Genomic DNA, 20,313 nt, shown 5'->3' with positions numbered 1-20,313 from the left:
CCTATCCAAAATTTTACTGATATGCTAGCTATATAGGATGCTACAGTGCCGGTGAAATTGCATACACCAATGGAAAAAACAGGAAAATGGTTAAAATAACTAGGAATTGGAGGAGCTAATCCCTTCTAGATCTCTTCTGAGCTAATATCTTCTTTGAGGCTATTCTTAAATAATTTCTTATACACACTTAATGATTGGGTTGAATTTTTGCAATCAAAAAAATAATTCTTAACTGGCCAAACAAGATTAAAATACCCTAATCACCCTAATAGAGCACTCATTTTAATACAATAGTCAAGCACATTTTGATTTTTGATAAACTGCTAAAATCACTCCCTCAGATGGTCTAAGTTTCAAAAATTCCCTGCAGGAGTGGTGTGCTCAGGTTGACAAGTTTTACATGCTATTATAGTGTGATTACATTGGTATGCTATATAATGTACATAATATAATTATAGGGCTCTGCCATCGATAATATTACTATAATAGCATAAGCATTGCAAATCTCACAATTTAAATATCTAGCTACACCCTTGATCCCTACTTTTATATTACATTTGTAAGTACACTATAAAGTACAATTAAGGTACACCGTGGTCCCATTAAATTCCAAAATTTCAGAGATGCTCTACAGTAACTATATACAGTATGAAATGGAAATTTCAGCAAACTGTCCTTCCCTGGTAAAATAAATTTTGAAAGAGTTACAATGTAATTATAGCCATGGTTGCATTTTAGCTTTTGCAGGTTACACTCCCAGAGCACTTATTAATATATATATATATAATGAACATCAAACCATACTGCAGCATTTATGCTGTGCTCTTTTATAACACCACTGCTAGGGATCTAGAATAGTGATGTGATTTTGTTAAAGAGACTCAGAATTTTTTATGCTTATAAAGTTCAGTCAGAATTCAGGGGCAGATCTAGGATTCATAAAAGGGGGGGCTAACTCAAGGTACTAATCTCTTGGGCGGTGGTGTGCAAAGCACATAAAGCATACTGGAACTAGGGGGGTCTGAGGGCATGCCCCCCCTCCTCTCCCAGGAAAATTTTGACTAAAATACTGCAATTTGGAGACATTTCAATTCCACATAAAAATGCATATATTTCTGCCTGTAGATATCTTATACAGTGGAACCTCTCTTAACAAACTCCCTGAGTTAAGGACACAATAGAAAAAACTTCCATAATAAGGGCAAAAAGTTTGGTCCCAACAGGTCTGGTTAGTACATTTTTTTACCTCTGAAAGGGGAAAACCTCTATATTACAGCAAAAAGTGGTCAAAAATTCATAGTCCCAAAATGTCCATAATAGAGAGGTTCCACTGTATACTGCCCTTAGATTATGGGTATGGTTCTCTGCAGCATTTGCTAATGGAAAGGTTTGGGTAGATTCAGACAACCAAGCACATGCATGATGCATCCTCTCACAATTGTGTGCGTGATAGCTGAAACCGGAAAATTTTGAAATTTGAATGATGCGAGATTGAATCTGGGAGCATTTTCAATGGAAATTGTGTACTTGAATTAAGAGTACCAGTACCAGTAATAACCACACAAATATACGAATCAAGCCTTTTAAACAGACCAATGCACTTCATTGTATGTATAGGCGCAGACTGATTTGAAAAAATTCCATAACAGAACCAACTTTATGCTTACACTGAATAGTAGTTCGGTGACTGAGAGTATCTTGATCTTGTAACTGAATAAGTTCACAAAGCTTATTGTAATAAATCAAAATTTCATTGTGGTAATTCTGTCTTATATAATCATAGCTACAGTACCTACAATCAAATAAATTACACTGCTTAATAGTACAAGGATCATACCCAGAAATGTAACAGTGGTCCAGTGATATGGTACAATCAAGTCTATAAGTGTATTCTTCAAAGTGGTTCAAAGTGCTTTTGATTATATAGCCTATAATTTTGGAAAATCTGTCAATGTACAGACACCAACAGATTGTGAGATATGTGAATTTAAGCATTTCAATCCAGTATAACTAGCCAAAAGCTGTACATGAATTCAAAGTTTCACCATGAATGCAGCCCACCATAGTGTTTAACCCATAGGTACTGATATAGCCATGATTTTGATGGGTGGTAGGTGAGCAATTAGCACATCAACAGAAAATAGCCAAAGAGGTCATATGGAGTCTCCAGCCTAAAGAGATGACTCTAAAGACCATGCACCTGTGCGGCTGTGCCATTCTACAGTGTATGCATAAAAATTGTCTGGGCAATTGTCAAAGGGTGTCCATGCCTTTAACTGTGTATTCCAGCTTGCCAGTGACAGTCCAAGGTGCCAGAAGGTTCCCAGTGACTGGTGCAGAAATCGCAACTCAGTGGCATGACTGTGGTTAGGCACCGGCCTATTATGCTGGCATAATTTTGAGCATAATAGGTGTCTGAAAGCATCAAGCATATTGCTAGCATAATAGGCAGAATAACTGTCATACTGTAAGCAAAAATGCATGCCACAGAAAAAGGTTGACTTACAATAATAGAACAGTCGATGCCACTGATAAGGCATTAAGTAGTTATCTGACATGATTGTTATTATAGTTTATAATGCAGCCAAATTCTTAATGCACACCGAACACTTTTTACATTTAACCAGTTGTTCATAGGCCAAAATTTATCACTATCCATAGAAAGTAACAAAACATCTGAACTGTGGCAAAAATTTGAGCATAATTATGAGCATAATAGGCAAAATTTTTGAGCACTGCAGCATAGCATAATAGGAAAAATTAAAAGCATAATAGGCTGGTGCTTAACTGTGGTACGAATTTGTAGTCTATTGGTGTGGCTGTATCCACTCATGGTGAAAAGTCTAGTTCAATGTTGCATACATCAATGACTTGCAAAACTTTGGTCACAATTTATATGACTTAAATTTCTTATCTCTCTATCAGACATTTTACTGAATGACTGACTAACCTGTTGAAACTATATCATTAGGAGCTTAAGTAATTCAGTTAGGAGTTAGACATCACCTGCATTGTGTTTTTGTATACTGCAAGGGACACTATGTATGCATATACATCATGCTGACTTTCCTTCTTTTTTTTTTCTGTGTGCAAAAGGCTTGTGCACGTGTAGTGAATCAATAGCTTTGTGCATTAGTTGGTTACCACTTAAGAATGAAAGGGAATTGCCCACAAGTTTTTTTCCATTCCTGTTACAGTTTAAGTATGAGAAGATTAATAGGTACATGCACTTTTGACAGTTCCTTATAATATACCTGTGTTCATTACACACAGAACACGCACACACAGAGCTAAAACTAAAATAAATTGACCACCTTGCTTGCCAGTTATTAATTATTTCCATGTATTATGCAATTTATACCTGCACATTCTTTCTCTTATATGAAAAAGTGTAGGGAAATTTAAGGGGATTTGGAACTCAAACAAGATAATAATACCTGTAGACATATTAGTGCAAATTTAATTCCTACGGCTATACAATTCTATAACTTACATAGGGATTAAATGTGTAAAATTAATATGGCTGCAGATGTAGGTGACATCCCTTATTTCATTACTAAGATCCCTACACAATTACATGTATACACTTCATCTGTCTAGGTTTTGATTTTGCAATAATTGTACTTCACAAGTAATGAAATGATTCACTACATTAAAATGCTGTAAGCACATCTATAATAGAGTATCACACTGCTGGGACACAGCTAGCAGCTAGGTATGACCATAGCACATATGTAAAATGAGGTTATTTACTACAGTATGTAAGATGTCAACTAACTGGATTTGTGGAAAGGGGTCTTCCACACGCATCCAATTCTATGAATGTGGAAGACCATAATTCAGTATCGAAAAAATATATTAACTTGAAAAATTTTCCATCCACTAAGCTGTGTTGATGCTCACTGCTGACCAAGGTTCAAGTCAATAGGCTTTTCTAATTTGAAGTTATGCGTCATCAAAGTTGGTAAATTGGATGCGTGTGAAAGACCCCTTTTCGTATATCTGGTCATATAATATCTATGCATGTGTGATAAAGAATCTGACTTCCACCACACACGTAAAATTAAACCTCTGACATTCACTCATCCATATAACCACTACTCTACAGCCACCATGCCTATGTCAACTACGGTATAATTATAATATCAAAGCCAAAAAACTGGACAATTCTTTATACATAACTGTAAATTTGTGGTGATAATTTAGTTACAAATAGATGAATTACCATGGGCTTAGGCAATGAGAATATATTATGCAAATCATTTCTCAAATAGTAGCTTTCAGGCAAATAGATACAACATTATTTGTCTGAGTGGAACATTCCTTTTTCGAAAGTCTGAATCTTCCCCTGAAATTACTAACATTTTGTGTGTGCGTAAAAGCGGAATTTTTTTTCAAATGTGTCATAACTATGTCACATTCTGTCTGACTTGCTAAATCCACATCCATGCAAAGATGATTATCACAATCCAGTGTTTACCATACATAGTGTCCCTTTATAAACACACATGCTGCGTTCAGTGAGTTGTATAGAAACAATTATATTAGTAGTGTTTTACAGAATATACATAGTTACATCAGAAACTTCACTGTACTCATCAATACATTTCAGTATTTTTGTGGGTAAGATAGAAGCTGGCTTTGCCCATCACTCATCAGTATAACTCCACCTGGCACGCTCTTGTATTGCATTATTATGTGACATACATTGTCATTGAGACATGTCAATATTAGACAACCTTGTAGCAACTATAGTCTATTCAGTTTTTGTTGCTCTTAATTTGTTTCATTTGCAGCTGTAAAGATGTGTAAAATAGTGCATACAACTTTTAACATTATTGTGTACCAGTTAAAGTGCATAATGAGCCCTTCCTTAGTGCTTGTATTAGTCATCATCATCATCATGATCGTTAATGTTATCACCTCTAGATCTGCTTGGATTCATTATCTCCTAAACTGTCTTTCATACAGGTACATTAACATAACACAGATAATGTTAATAAACGATGATGGCTTTATGGTGCAAATATATCAGCTCTATTTATACTGTATCCGCACAATTGTGTCTGCCAAGCTGCCAGTTAATGATAATACTTGTACACACCTCCTGTGTCTTATTTTAAAAACACTGATAGATACTACATCCTGGTTACCTTTTTAAAAAAATCATCTTAAGACAATACTTACTGAATATATATGAAGAAATGCCTATAAAGGAGTAATGGAGAATTATAGAACCCTTATGAAGTTAAAATAATATGTTAACTACTGTAGATATACTTTAATCTTTCTGTATTAATTGTGTTTTCCATTAATTTTATCGTTTCTAGTAACATGATCGATAATGTTTGTTTCGCAACAAGAAGTTTTCTTGTTGGTTGTAGAGAAATTTCTCTGGATCCACAACCCTCAGTCAATTTATCAAATTGAATAAAGTGAGCTCATTTCCACCATTGGATCCTCAATTCCTGAGTGCTACTATAAAAGAAGAAGAGGATACTTTAGAGCTACTTGACAAGGCCATTTCTTCTGCTTTTAAGCAAATGGTGCACAAGATTGGGTCACTTTAATACCTACTCCTTTTAGTTACAAAAAAGATTGCTTCAAGAACTCTCCAGTGACTCTGATATCTATTGCATTGGTCATCAGTTTAATAAGTTGTTCAACAGTGCATACCCACATATCAAATAACCCAGCCTATAACCTTCAGGGTCTTCATCAACAAGCTTCACAACTACCGCAGTTGCTAATAGCTTCCTGCCTGGGATGAATGCGATAACATCTCTGTTTTTCATACACCACTGCAACTGGAATAATGTCACCAAATACAGTACAGTACATCCTGGACACTGTATGTATTACTTTGTTCATAACTATAATTATTACATATCTTTTGTAGCCATATGATGGGAATGTCTGGATACAGACAATCCTATAAAGACCATTGCAATATCAGCTATTAAAATGAATAATAGAGTATTCCCCTATTTACACAACTATACAGAACTTTTATTGCACACCACCCACATAAACATGATCATGTAAAACACAATCATTGAGGGAATGTTTCATTCATCAGGGGAAAAACAAAACATAGTGCATGCAAATATCAAATTTCATTTTATAGAGCTTCACAAATACCAACACCCATTCAGTCAAACTGATCTTTTAGTCAGATTATGTTACAAAGCTCTGTATGCATGCATGTTATCACATCAAGTACCTTTTTTGTTTAGGGACTCAACCTGATGTTTTCATGGAATATACGTAGTTGCTATAGTCAACACTCATACTAGTTACAGTAGTCTACTCACCCTACATGAGAGTGAAATGTACTCATTTGAATGTCAGGATCTGTATGCTGTGCCATACAGTTTATTTCCACAGCTGCATAAACTTTAAAGTATCTATACAATTATCTATTTAAGAAAAATTAATGAAGCATAGCTTAATTGAGTTTATAACTTTTGCACATTATTTTTGCCATCAAAATATATGTAGGAAAAATTTTCTTCTAGATGTAAGTTGTTTGTGTTTACGTATAATATTGACCAGTATGCATAATTATGTGCGTAGCTATATGTATATAATCCAAGTGTAAGGTATGGTGTAAACTATTGAGGCCTAGATGAGTCACTATACATGCATGCATATTTACTTAATAACTTGCCAATCTAAAAGTGCTTCAAGATTGTAGCTTAAACAACATTAATCAGATTTAATAGCATACACTAGCCACCAATCAAAACTTAAACATTGCTAACGACTGAAATTTTCACGGTAACACATACATACAGACAGACATTATTATGGTGCATAACAATCATACAAATTGATGAGGTTTCTTTGCAACTTTCAGTTACTTTTTGTTTCGTGGGTTTAATGTTGGCTTTTGTGAACAGTGTGGTAAAGAGTTTCTGTGATGTGTGTATTGCATAGGATAATTCAAGTCAGGTTTGTGATAATCAAGAGCATCAGATGAAGTCCTCTTACGTTGTTCACATAAATCAAATGATTCTCTTACCAATCTTTCAGCTGCATAATGTGCCTGAATGCCTTTGAGAATAAGATAAAGTTCTCTGACTGTTATATCACTGGTACTCTGTTTTTGATGTTCATAAGTAATACTGTATAGCCTCTCACTCTCTTCTATAGTGTGTAGGTTGTCATGGGGAATGTTCATCTTTTCAGCCAAACACTTCCAATTACATGTTGAACCTATAATAGGACATAGAGTAACGTGATAGTCACATTCTCATATTCATGGTGTATTGTGTTGAGAGCCACATCGACTATGCATGTGTGAAGTTTAAATATATACATGTACAGAGCACATACGTACATGATAACACTTGGTTTGTCTATGTACAGTAAATAGTTTGGGTCACTATCATTTACATGTACCTTACAATAGCAGTGGTAGAAGACAACAGTAAATTGGTTTTAATTCTCCATATTATAAACCAGAGTATTAAAACCTTAATTTCCATGCAGGTGCTTATGGGGATTTAAGGTTATTTTTATACATGACAATAATATTTTCAAAATTCAGAGCAATGAGTTAAGATTTTTTTTCCTGTGAAATTATGAATATGATGAAATTTCCCTATACTATACAATACATATACAAATCTAATACCAATAGTAAATAAAAGTAGAACTGTTACTACAATGCACCGTTTACAGACATCATATGTGACCGGATTTGCGAAAAGGTACCTTTTCCACACATTTGACATAGCAGCAAACAAAATGATATAACATGTGACTCCTTATACTGATTAACTTGCTCTTAGCATCACAATGTAGCCAGATACTGTAGCTAGATTCATTGAAAAATTTAAGCAATTATATGCTATGATCAAAAAGTTATGAAGCTTTAAAGTTCAAAAATGGGTCAAATTTTGTGTGTGAAAAAGGTACCTTTTCGCAAATCCGGTCACATATATGCTTGTGTACAATACATGAACACCTGATATAGGAGTTTCTCTCAGATGCTCTGCTATGAATTTTGCTAGCTCTTCTTTAATTTCCAACAATTTAGTGGCAAGCTGTAGCCAACACTCGTGATCCTAAAAGCACACATCAATTAGTTACAGTTCAATTTCATGTAGTTAGTCTACTAGTTATTCTGCGTTGACTGCTCCCAGTAATTAGCAAGGAAGCATGCAAAGAAACAAAACAATTATTAACCTGTGTTCTATTTCTGTATAGCTGTAGCAGTATAGATACTTTATGGTTTCAGAAGAGCCTAATGACCTGGCTAGCTACAGGAAATAATTCAGGAGTTCATTTGTACAGTACATGCACACAATACTTATTATGTTATTCATGAGTGGTACTTTCTAGGATTCATCTTGATGTAAAGCACCCCACTAATGTGACAATCACTATAAACGCAATGCCAGATCAGCTATGTTTGAAAGTCACAATATTCACTCACCATATAAAGTTTGAAGACTCTGACAGCTTGTTTAACATTTGTGCATGAGTGACTGGGTGTTACTGATAGTAATGTTGATACAGTAGTTTAAAACACGACTAAATTATGTATGTAGCTATACACTCAGCTATAGCAGTTTAAGGCAAGCCTAATGAGTGGTTACTGAATGATCCGTAGTGTTGAATCTTAAAAATTGCAGTTCTATATATAAATAATTGTGGAGATCCAAATGATCCTAATTCGTGGATGTTAACCTTATAATGTTATTGATTACTGTTGTATGAAGCTACACTACATTGCTCAAGATATTGTCTTTACCTCACTCTAGTAATATTGCCAAAACATAGGGGAAAAGTACATTATATAAGCAAACAAGGAAATAATTATGGGGGTGAATACCCTGGTTATTTATGGTATGTGATCACAATCTGTTAGCCAAAACTGATAAGAGTGTAGTTTGCACATTTTAGCTCTTACTGCTCAGGTGAGATACATTTACTACTTCTTGTGTGATTGTACAATGTACATACTTGAGTATTAGCTTGAAGTAGTACTATAAAAGTATTTGTATAAGCTGTATGTTTGTATGTGTGATGCTAATGCATGGGACAGCCCGTGTCCACGTAATTTTCACTAAACTTTATAGGTATATTTTCTCTTGGAACCATTGATGACACATATAAGTTGTATTCAAAGTATTCACAGGTGAAGTGTTGTATACACTTTACCTCAGGAATTGCCACAGTATTCGTTGTCATTGGTAGGATCGGTGTTTGGTATTCACTCTCAGCGATATTGTCTGTCACATAGCACATTGAACTGTCAATGAAATAAATACCAAACGGTACTGTACCTGAGGCACTTTGTTTCTTCAATTCTTTAACTTCTTCTCTTGTTGCTTGCAGCTCCACCTGCAGTTGCTGTATCTTTTCTACATTGTGCAATGAGTGACCGCTATAAATATGACTCATGAATCTGATTTGCAAAAGGGCTTTTACACACACATTCAATACTTAACAGACCATATGCCTTTGTTCACTTCTGACCATTTTTCAACAGCATGCAGCCATTTTTTACCTGTACAGGTTGTTATGAATCATCAAAGTTGGCAAATTGAATGTATGTGGCAGACCCCTCCCTTTTGCAAACACAAATATACCCACAAATGCATACACCAGTGTCAAAACCTACTCAACAAATCTTTCACTTGTGCCTTTAGTTGACTTAATTCATCATCACTCTTGTAGGTATTACCACCAACTGGATCCATAGTCTCTTAAACTTTCCTAGCACCAGCTAGCCATATTGAATATAGTAAATCAATTACAAGCTAATAATTCAACATCTACAGTACATACACACACTTGCGTGGTCATGCACTTCTTTTTTTTCCTTATATACACACTACTATATACCATTTTGTTTGGCCTACTTTATTCCATGGACTGGACTGGACTCGCGGACTGGACTGAGCTGGAAACAGTTTTAAACAATAATCCAGGCATTATCCATCTCTTGCAACACTGGAGACACTACTATCGAGCTATAACTGCTGGTACTGCTCTTCCTTACAAGTCAGATGACACTAGCGTATGCACTAATCAATTAGAATACACTTACGATACACGTGTACTCGCAGTGATAAAGCGTGACAGAGGCTATTGATGTAGCGTACATGTTTTCCTTTGTTGCTTCAGTACTTAACACTAGCGTTAGGGTTGTAGTGATGAGCCAGATTGTTTGCATAGCCCCAGCACCTCGCTACCTTCTAAGAATAATTACTGGCTCATCTCTACAGCTGTAACACTAGTGCTAAAACGGAAAAGGAAAACATCTACGCTACAAGAATAGCCTTTATCACGCTGTATCACTGCTAGTACGGCATGTACCGTAAGTGTATTCTAATTAATTAGTGCATGCGCTAGTGTCTTGATTTGTAAGGAAGAGCCAGCAGTAGCAGTTGTAGCTCAATAGTGGTGTCTCCAATGTTGCAAGAGATGGATAATTCCTGGATAATTGTTTGAAAGCTGTTTCCAGCGCAGTCCACGAGTCCAGTCCAGTCCGTTGAATAAAGTAGGCCTTTTTGTTTGACTATTATGCATTAAAACATGATAATATAGATATGCATACATTTAGTACAGTACCTGACATTACTTGCTAATGCTGCTACAGGCCAGGCAGAGACTAGTCACTTTCATAATAATATATACACCTTACAATTATGAACAATTGTGTGTGGTAACCCATTATATATCCTTTGTGAACCTATACACATTGGAATGCTTGGTCTGATGAATCAGCTGTTTAGAATATCCCCATATGGTCATACTTTATTACAGTACATAACCATGAAAGTGGCAGCCATGAGATGGCTGCAAAGATGTTGATGATAGTAAATTTTATTAATGCACAAAGGTTATTATTAAATTAAATGGCTGCCATATTTGATTTCACAACTTTTTTCACCCAGTAGTTTTGAAGGCCGCACCCTTTTTATACAGCTTGGCTGTTTTTGCGTGGGATGCTATATCAACATTAAAGTTATTGTTATGTACTGAATTCTGCATGTATGATCAGTACACAAAATATTGGTCATGCATGAACTACATACAGTACTATAAGATAAAACTGAATAGTGTAGTTGCATGATGTGGCAATGCTATGGTCTTGTGTGCATTAAATGTTGTCTATGTTCCTATTGAACACTTGTGTGGGTTAAGTTAAATGTAGATCTAGTCAATACACAACATTTTGTGGAGTACATGTAAGTAAATACTATTCCACATATACAGCAAATGCTGTACATTAAGATAACAGTAACTTGTGAATCCTACCTTACTTACTACATGGTCAATCACAGTGAGGAATGCAGGACCACATATGAGATTTCAAGTATACTACAGCACAAAGAGTTAAGAGATGAAGTGTACAACAGACAGTTAATACAGGTAAACTAAGTAGCTAAGTTGTAAAAGAAATACAAAAAGTTAATTACAGTATCAAACAGTATAATACATACATTAGGGAGCCAAGAGAAAAGATGAGAATTATTTGTTGTGACTGCATCTCTTGAAATAAGATGAGTAACGAAAGTTTGAGTGTAATGGAATGTACCAAGCTGCCACTCCAGTATTAATAGAAATGTCCGTATTGATCATATGTGTTCATCTACTGCTTACCAGTTATGGACTTGACAAAAGTGTTGAATAATGCAACACTGAAGTCGTAAATGTATTCACCTCATTGTAAGCACAATTAGGTCAGTGGCTGTGCACATATGTAATAAATATAGACATGTAAAAATAACAAGAATCACACACAAACACTTTTTACACCAAAAACAATAAATCCAATGAACAGGCTCAATACATACAGTAAGATAAATAAGAAATAGATACAAAACATAAATATTTGTGCTATGTAAAAATATTCGATACAAAACCATATAATTCTACACATCCTGTGGAGATTCAGTACTGTCAAGCGATATTGCTTCATCACCCAGAGAGGAATTGGTGACACCCACTGTTGTCACATCATAATGCTCTCTACTGAAACACAAATCATCTTCACCAGTGACCATCTGTGTCCTAGAAGCATATGACATTGAGTAACTGGTGTGAATTGGTTGAGGTTTTCTTCCCAAGTGCATTGAACTTTCAGATACTGTTTTTTTGTGCTGCTCATAAACTTCCATGGCTCTTTTCAGCAGCAGAGATGCAGCACGCTTTGCACGTATTGACTTCAATGCATTATATATTATTTTAACAGTTACTTCTTTTTCATTTTGCTGCTGATATTGTTTGACTATGTTTAACATTCTTTCAGTAGGATTAACACGATGAAGATTATCATAGTTAACTTCCAGCACTTCACATAAAGATTTCCAGTTACTCCTGGAACCTGATAGACAAGCATTCTAATTAATGCACACTGTACATACATAGAATATACATATGTACATAGCTGCAGTATATATAGCATGCATAAGCTACAAATTACATATATACATGCAGAATGTTTTCCTGTTGAAATCACAGATATTTGCTAGGTTACAGGCATGGGATATTGTAATAGTATGCTCAAGTGAACCCTGAGAAAAGTGCTAAAAAGAAAAGTGGATTTCTTTTGTTACTAGTTGAAATTTTCAATTTTTGTGTACTTGTTGTTGTAATGAATAGTGTACAAGTGTACAATCTGAATTATAACCCACTAAAGAGATGCACTAAACATGTTTGCTCACAACAATCTACATAATTATGGTATGAGCACACGTCATTGTTATAGCTGCGCTTTCAGATGACTAAATATTTGACAAGAATGTGATATTTTATGACCACAGCAATGAGAATAGGTTAAATAAATTATAGGCATCAAACATCATCTTATGACAGATTTGTGATTTTGGACATTGTAAGATACATATGAATGCACATTCATTTATGTACCTTTAATGCAAGTGTTTGAAAGGTTGTCGGCCATCTCTTTTGAAAGGTCATCACGCATTTGCAATAATTTATTGACAGATTCCAACCAGCACTGGTGATCATTTGGAACAAAGTGCTGCAAAACAACATTTTTATTGCACAATTATCATTAGTAATTTTGTTCTTTTGAGCACATATGAAAGCAGAGTTGGGGTAGTTACTTCAGAGTTACTTTTATCTCATGTAATTCAGTTACAGTTATAGTCACTTTTAAAAATGTAACTAAGTATCTAGTTACTAGTTACTTTCATACATAAGTTATGCTTGTTTGTTAACTTCTGTAAAATGATTATTTACCCAGATCAAGGAGAAGAGAACTATATATAATATTTATATGGACACTTTCTGAAAATAATTCTGTAGCCATTTCAGATCAGTTTCAACTGTTACGCCTGTTATTCAAGCAAGAACAGTACACAGAAAGTGTCTACTTGATGTGGCTGTAGCACAAAAATTGAAGTGCTCTTGCTTTTAAAGCATAATTACCTATAGTTACAGTGTAACTATTGTAGCTAGTTACTATTGTAACTTAGTTACCTTTCAGGCAGTTGCAACTAGTTACAAATTCCTAGTTACAAAGCAAGTAACTAGTTATATTACTAGTTACCCTTTAAAGTAACTAGTTACATAACTTAGTTACAAAGTAACTAGTTACCCCAACTCTGTATGTAAGCATGCATAAACACAGATATCTCTACACTTTGCATACAAACGCATGAGTATGTACACATGTGTGTAAACAACAGCAGAAGGACAGACACAATTACTGCATGTTATGTACAATGCTACATAGCAGTATTGTAGTGGATTTACTTAATTAATTAATAATTATCCCTTCGAGGACCAAATTAATTTTCAAGTATAGAGGAACGCATAACTTTGTGTTATATGGAGGCAGTGGTCTTCTGTAAAACAAAGACGGATTATTGTTTGGCATTGACTTAATGGTAATTTCATACACAACAATAATATCATAACAGTTTTATTCTGCACAAAACAGTACTTGTGATACGAAGCAATGCATGGGCAATGTCATCTCCACTGAACATCTGCTTCATTATTCCTTTATTGCAAATTCATGAGGTAGTCACATGATCTTTTGTATACAATCGAATCGCCATCACATGCTGAGTCTGATGGCATTTAGTTTGATGCGCTAGGACGAAGTATCACTGAGATATGGCCGATCAAAGTAGCAGGTGTAGAGTAATGGTGGACGATAATGGAAGAGATCCTTTTTCTTAGTGACTTAATTGCGGAGATTCTCTTCAAACAAAGCGATACTTGGTATGATTTGTCAGGAATTTCATGGTGAGTATTGTGGTGTTAGCGAATTCTTTCTATTGTGTACTGTTAAGTAGTTTTAACGGCTTATACGTACCAGCCCATGTACTCGCATCCAATATATTGGACTTTGGTCTTTGAAGGGTTAAAGCATACACTGTACATATATTGGTTAGATAATGCATAAGCTACTGTAAAACCCCAGGCATCAACTTTCAATTTTATGCAACCCTGTTCACCAGTAACGGATTACATACGTGCTGTAAAAAGGAACCACCACATGTATGATGCATTAAATCACAAAACCTACGGCATATGTTTTGGACAAATAGTTTGTTTGTCCCTAACAATACAATAAAATATCAGTGGTCTAGCAGACAATCAGTCTAACCGAATGCAGAAGCTTCAGAAGAGTTCCAGTGCAGCAGAGTCATGTAGAACACAAAAAATTATAAATTACATTAAATACTGTAATAGAACAATCACTGACTGCTCTTACTAGTTTCTAAAAAATTTGTGTATCTTTCAATTAAGATTCAAAAGTACTCCATTTAAGCCTGGCCGGCCTGAATGCATGGGTCCTACCGTGTACATTAATTTCATGATCTATTTGAATTTCTACTTCATTGTGTGGAGGAGAGTGGAATTTATAAAAAAAAAAATTATAAGTTCGTAGCACAAAGATCATTCAATATGCCAGTAACATGAGTATCACAATGCTATACTTACACATGTAGTAGATACCTGTTGATTTGTATGAGTACTAAAAGTTTCTGGTTGTTGGAAATGTTCATTGTCTGGTTTCCTAGCTGGTCTGCATAGTATTTCGTTTTCCTTATTTAGTTCTAGATATAGGATACATGTAGGTGCATACATATGTAGATACCAATGCTATGTAGCATAAGTTACTGTAAGTTGTGATATACAATACAATACACATATCATGACATAAATATCCATGACATAGGTATGACATAAAAATTAGATATTCTTGTATTTGTGTGTGTGTGTGTGTGTGTGTGTGTGTGTGTGTGTGTGTGTGTGTGTGTGTGTGTATGTATGTATGTACATATGATGTACATATGTATGTCAACAACAGGAACTTTATGCAGGTCTAAAATAAAAACTAACTTACGTATGTATTTACACTCCAATTTCTTGTACTCGGATAAAGTACTATCATGTTGTTGTTGTAATGCTTCATTCTGCAACCTCAATCTTGCTAGAACACCTGCAATACATGTGTCATAAAATCCACATAGTTAGAATTATCATGAACCAAATGTACAAAGCACATGATACAGTTCAGTGCAAAGGTTAAGATTATCCATGCACAAAAAGGATGAAATGACACTGTTTAAGTCTGCAATCACACACAGAACTTATTAGAACTATAAAAACTCAGTTTACATGTACAGTGGTCCCTCCATTATATGAACTCATTGGGACCTGGGTGAGTTCAGATAATCGAAAAATTCAGATCATAGAAGCCGATTCATTTATATACAGAGTTCGTTTAATTATTCTAATAGAACGTACACCTACAAAATTTACTCAATTTTGAAATAGTTAGCTATTTAAGGACAATTTGTTCATAAGTAATTATTGCATGTGTGTGTTTATAACTACAGTATGTATGTTGTGTGGACATAGCTAAAGAACAGTTTTGGCTGATGCTGCTACCCTGATAAAAATTATAATTGCCAAAATACTCTAATAGAATAGTGATTTTCACAGTTCGGATAATCGATGGCCAGATAATAGAGGAACTACTGCAAATGGGTAGAAAAGTTATAGGGTAATACAAGTGTCATATCGTAACTAAACAAAACCCAAGAAGCACATTATGAATACCATTTAAGTAAAGCACACCGTACATAAGAGTGATTCTATAACACTGTAATTGTACAAAATGGAGTTACCTAGTTAATCCCATGACTACTGTTACCCTCAATGCAGCTACTATTCACAGGATGTGTAGACCAAATGTGGCAACCACTCAGTATATCAAAGGTTTTTGCTATACCCGTCTATAATGGTCACCTTGGGACCACGCTATACGAATGATGAAGTTATGTATACAGTGATTCATAGGTGAATTCTTGATTGGCCGATATATGCCTTAAACAGGTGACGGCTTAATGCAGACCACAATGCATACATTAGTATGGGAAAATATTTGGGACCTTGTGACCATGGTCATTATGCAAAGGCAACCGCTTAATCCAGGTGACCATAACACAGGTTCCACTGTATATATATATATTAGGGCTGAGCGATACTACCGTTTTAGCGATATATCGCGGTATTTTAAAAGTATCGATATCGCGATATTTTGTTATTAACTATCGTGATACCATGTCTGTACATTACTGTCATTAAAAATTCATTTGCTATGCAGTACTAGGCCAAGAATCCTTGTAAGTGATAAAGTCCACCCACCTGGTTTCCCCTGCAGAGAGGTGTGAACACCACAACATAACTTCAAAGCATGTGTTACAATAACTGTTACTGTAAACAAGAATAATAGTGGCTAGTTTACTATCACCTACAAGGACTTCCTGCAGGAATGCTGAGCAATACAGTATGTAGCATAAGTATCGTGAACTATTCAGTATCGTGAATAGTGGCTTCAGTATCGATCGTGATACTAAAATGGCAGTATCGCTCAGCACTAATATATATATATATATACCTGTACGTAAGACACCTACTTATGTGCGTACATATGCACTTATGTACATATAGTACTGCTCATAAGTGACGTCGTCATCTTGCGAGAGTGAGAGTGATTTAAAAACTTGCTAATTAAAGGGTATGGCACCTGTTTTGCTCACGAGCATTCATCCTGTTTCATTTGGGATGAAAAGTCAAGAATGAAGTGGGTGCCACGCCCTTTAATTAGCAAGTTTTTTTTTAATCGTTTGCACTCTCATGAGACGATGTTGCGCTTGAGCAGTACTGTATGGTTAGTACAAACATTTTACTGTGAACTGATCAGGAACAGCATATGAAAGGTAAGGTTTCAAATATTTATATAATAAATTTCCTCTTGTTGTACATATGCACATTGCTGTAGGACTCTTTCTCCTGCTATATATAAAGCTAATAAGTTTATCAACAACCTAAAACAATAATTATACACTGCTGTATGAATTTACCTATGTAGCAGTGGTATTAATTGAAGGTGGCAAATATGTTAGAATGCAGTGTAGCCACTAATCAAATGTGGAGACTATTTGAGGTGCAGCATTTAATCAAGTGAATATATATGCATAATTACGGTCTTCCCTAAAGAACAGTAGAGCAGCACAGCACCACTCTACTTTGCTCAATGTTCCTTTGATGTGGTAAAAAGGAATGTGTAAAATTAAGAAAATGACTTTGATGTTGGTAGCAAATTAACATTTTTACTTATCTATTACAGACAACCAGGGTGAACTGTGGTTGTTTGTCTCACATATAGTGATGTGCGATATTTATCGATATATCAGAATATCGCGATACTCCAGCTGTATTGCGATACCGATACACACGTATCAATATTTTGATTGCGCAATGTCGGAAATATGAAGGTCTGGCTTTCTTCAATTTAAGAGTGTAGCTGGGTTTTTTACCTGTTTCCTAGACTCCTTAAGCATGTTATAGAATGGTGCAATGGTGTAATGGCTGGTACTAAAACAATAAAAAAGTACCGGCCGCCCACGCACTTAATTAAACTTGGCTTCTTTGTACAAAGGATGCACTGTATCGCATATCGATATCGTATCATGACTACACAGCTGTTAGATACAGATACACCATTTCAGGCGTATCGCACATCACTACTCACATACCTTCTGTCTCAGTCCAGTGTCGTTTTATCATCAACTTGTCATCTACCAATTCATTACATGTACATATGTAAAGCACATGAATTAACATCTCACACATGTGTATGCTCACTCACTACACCCCCCCCCCCCCCACACACACACGCCCACACACCCACCTACACACTCAGAGACAGACAGACACAAATACACTGCTTTGTGGATGAGAGATACTGTATTTCAAAAGAAGTGTAAGGAAAAGACAGAGTACATATCAAATATGAGCCCATATAAAGTCCACAGTGCTAATTGTCCTATATGACCACATTTTAACAATATTCATTTCAAAGAAGCCTAGTGAGTTTTGTTTTCACCCTTTGACACCTGCTTATTTAAAATGAATATTGTTAAAATGTGGTCATACAGGACAATTAGCACTGTGGACTCTATGGGCTCATTTTTTTGATGGACTAATAGTGAATTAGGGGAGTTTGTAAAACGTGGAATAACGGAATTGCGGAATAATGGAATAAGAAAAACTTATCTTTTGCAGATTATACAAATAATTATACAGTGTATGCTCTATAGCAATTTTGCTTTATTTACACCTTGCAACAGTTCTACATGGCATGCCACAGTGATGGATAAACAGCAGCTGGGTGAGCTTTAAATGGGATGAGCACACAAACAATCATCCTAGAACGATCAAACTTCGCTAAACTTACTTATCTATACTCCTTAGTTGATATAGCTACAAAACGCTAAGACCTAGTTCTATTTTTAGGTCAAACTAGCTGTCCTTTATGTAGGCATTCCAGCCCAATTTTTAAATTTTGGAAAAATGGGTTTTTTATATACTCAATAGATAGAGTATTGATTGCCGATCTCAGAAATATATAGTTTGTTGGGTTGGAATTAGCTACTTTGGCATGCACAGTGCTTAAAAACTGAAAAAAGGTACATTTTTTCTCCAGAGTTCCCCATACATTTTAAAGGGAAATATGGCACAATTGAATCAGGAAGCCATCTAGCAATCTGGACTATCTTGAAACTGCAGTTGCTTTTAGCTGCAAGTTTGTACATGTAATGAGAATAACTTCAGATCATATCGGATCTCAGTGATCTTTGTATGCTTTGTGGTGAGCAAATATGTTTCACCTACTGCACACTTCTCAATATAATGGTGTATATTTATAGGTGAGTGGCTATCTCTAGTAAGTAAAAACACCAAGTTAACAACTTATAAAGGTAAACAACTACAGTGGAGGTGCAACAATACTTAAGGTGGAGTTGTGGTTTCAATTATGGAATTTTTATGCAGACTTTGAAGTGGTTTATACTTTTGAGCTGATGACACAGCCACCAGAAAATTGCACTGGAGCTGAAAATCGCTAATCCGAGCGAAGTAACTACGCACTTTAAAGTAAGCACCAATGACTACCTTCCACCTAACAGTACGTTTTTAAAAGTTTTAAAGTATTCTGCATATATTGCATGGCTTGAAAAGATTACAAAACAACACAAAACTTACTTATATGTAACGCGCACGATAAAACTAAGATTTTCATGATGATCAACGTGTGGACAAACCCCACAGCGATTTTCATCCTCATTGGAGCTCGGACGACGGAGCAATTCCAAGTTTAAACACGAGTTGTTATTTTGTGCCAGGGTTCTATTGGGGAATATACGGAGAATTTTTTATTAAAAAATCTCGGATACTGGAATGCCTACTTTATGTGCATACAACTGAATTCATTAGAGTCATACTATCAAGTCAGTAGGGAAGTCTATTGGTTGTGTTTGTCTTTAAATGGATTTCAAAGCTCTCCAGGTTTGAGTCAAGAGTGTAGGTAAGTAAGTTTAGCGAAGATAGATCTTTCTAGGGTGATTGGATGTGTGCTTGTCCCATTTAATGCTTGACCAGCTGCTGTTTATCCATTGCCGTGGCATGCCATGCAGAGCTGTTACAAGGTAAATAAAGTATAATTATGAGAATCTAACTATTTGTACAATCTGCAAAAGATAAGTTTTTCTTATTCTGTAATTCCGTATTCCGCATTTTACAAACTCCATACTCTCTTCTCCATTATTTACTCTTGATAGCACTACACACATAAACACAGCCTGTACATACGTATACACACAACATATGTATGCTTGTACCAATTTATTGTTGTACACATTTGCTGTACAAGGCTATGAAGCATACCTTCCAAGTGACGTGCTTTTTTTGGCTCTATACATAACTGGTCTTTAGCTTGTTGAAGTTGTCCTATACATAATG

General features: G+C 35.4%; 2 protein-coding genes across 7 annotated transcripts in view; both read right to left on the bottom strand.

Moving 5' to 3' along the window:
• Nucleotides 1-6,749: 6,749 nt before the first annotated feature.
• Nucleotides 6,750-10,679, bottom strand: LOC136254812 (uncharacterized). 4 transcript variants are annotated; one of them, XM_066047558.1, is made up of 7 exons: nt 10,588-10,667; nt 9,859-10,534; nt 9,635-9,739; nt 9,297-9,374; nt 9,172-9,242; nt 7,973-8,072; nt 6,750-7,218 (listed from the first exon to the last, which is right to left on the bottom strand). In XM_066047558.1, the coding sequence occupies exons 3-7, from the start codon at nt 9,711-9,713 to the stop codon at nt 6,860-6,862; spliced, it is 687 nt and encodes a 228-aa protein (XP_065903630.1). In that variant the 5' UTR covers nt 9,714-9,739; nt 9,859-10,534; nt 10,588-10,667; the 3' UTR covers nt 6,750-6,859. The 4 variants fall into 4 exon arrangements, with proteins under 4 accessions (XP_065903630.1, XP_065903629.1, XP_065903628.1 ...); XM_066047557.1 differs by having other exon boundaries at nt 9,876-10,534; XM_066047556.1 differs by lacking the exon at nt 9,859-10,534 and having other exon boundaries at nt 10,588-10,679.
• Nucleotides 10,680-11,805: 1,126 nt separating this feature from the next.
• The window catches only part of LOC136254808 (uncharacterized), a 48,365-nt gene continuing 39,857 nt past the window's right edge, over nt 11,806-20,313 (bottom strand). For all 3 annotated transcript variants that reach the window (XM_066047546.1, XM_066047547.1, XM_066047548.1), the window contains 6 exons: nt 20,239-20,301; nt 18,051-18,092; nt 15,350-15,445; nt 14,959-15,059; nt 12,892-13,006; nt 11,806-12,346 (listed from right to left, as the gene is read on the bottom strand). In XM_066047546.1, coding sequence (XP_065903618.1) covers nt 11,895-12,346; nt 12,892-13,006; nt 14,959-15,059; nt 15,350-15,445; nt 18,051-18,092; nt 20,239-20,301 — 869 coding nt within the window. In that variant the 3' untranslated portion in view covers nt 11,806-11,894. The remainder of the gene's footprint in view (nt 12,347-12,891; nt 13,007-14,958; nt 15,060-15,349; nt 15,446-18,050; nt 18,093-20,238; nt 20,302-20,313) is intronic.

This window comes from Dysidea avara, chromosome 4 (genome assembly GCF_963678975.1).
Source record: "Dysidea avara chromosome 4, odDysAvar1.4, whole genome shotgun sequence".
NCBI lineage: Eukaryota > Metazoa > Porifera > Demospongiae > Dictyoceratida > Dysideidae > Dysidea > Dysidea avara.
The sequence above is the reverse complement of the archived record's forward strand: the minus strand, read 5'-3'. Positions and strand labels throughout refer to the sequence as shown.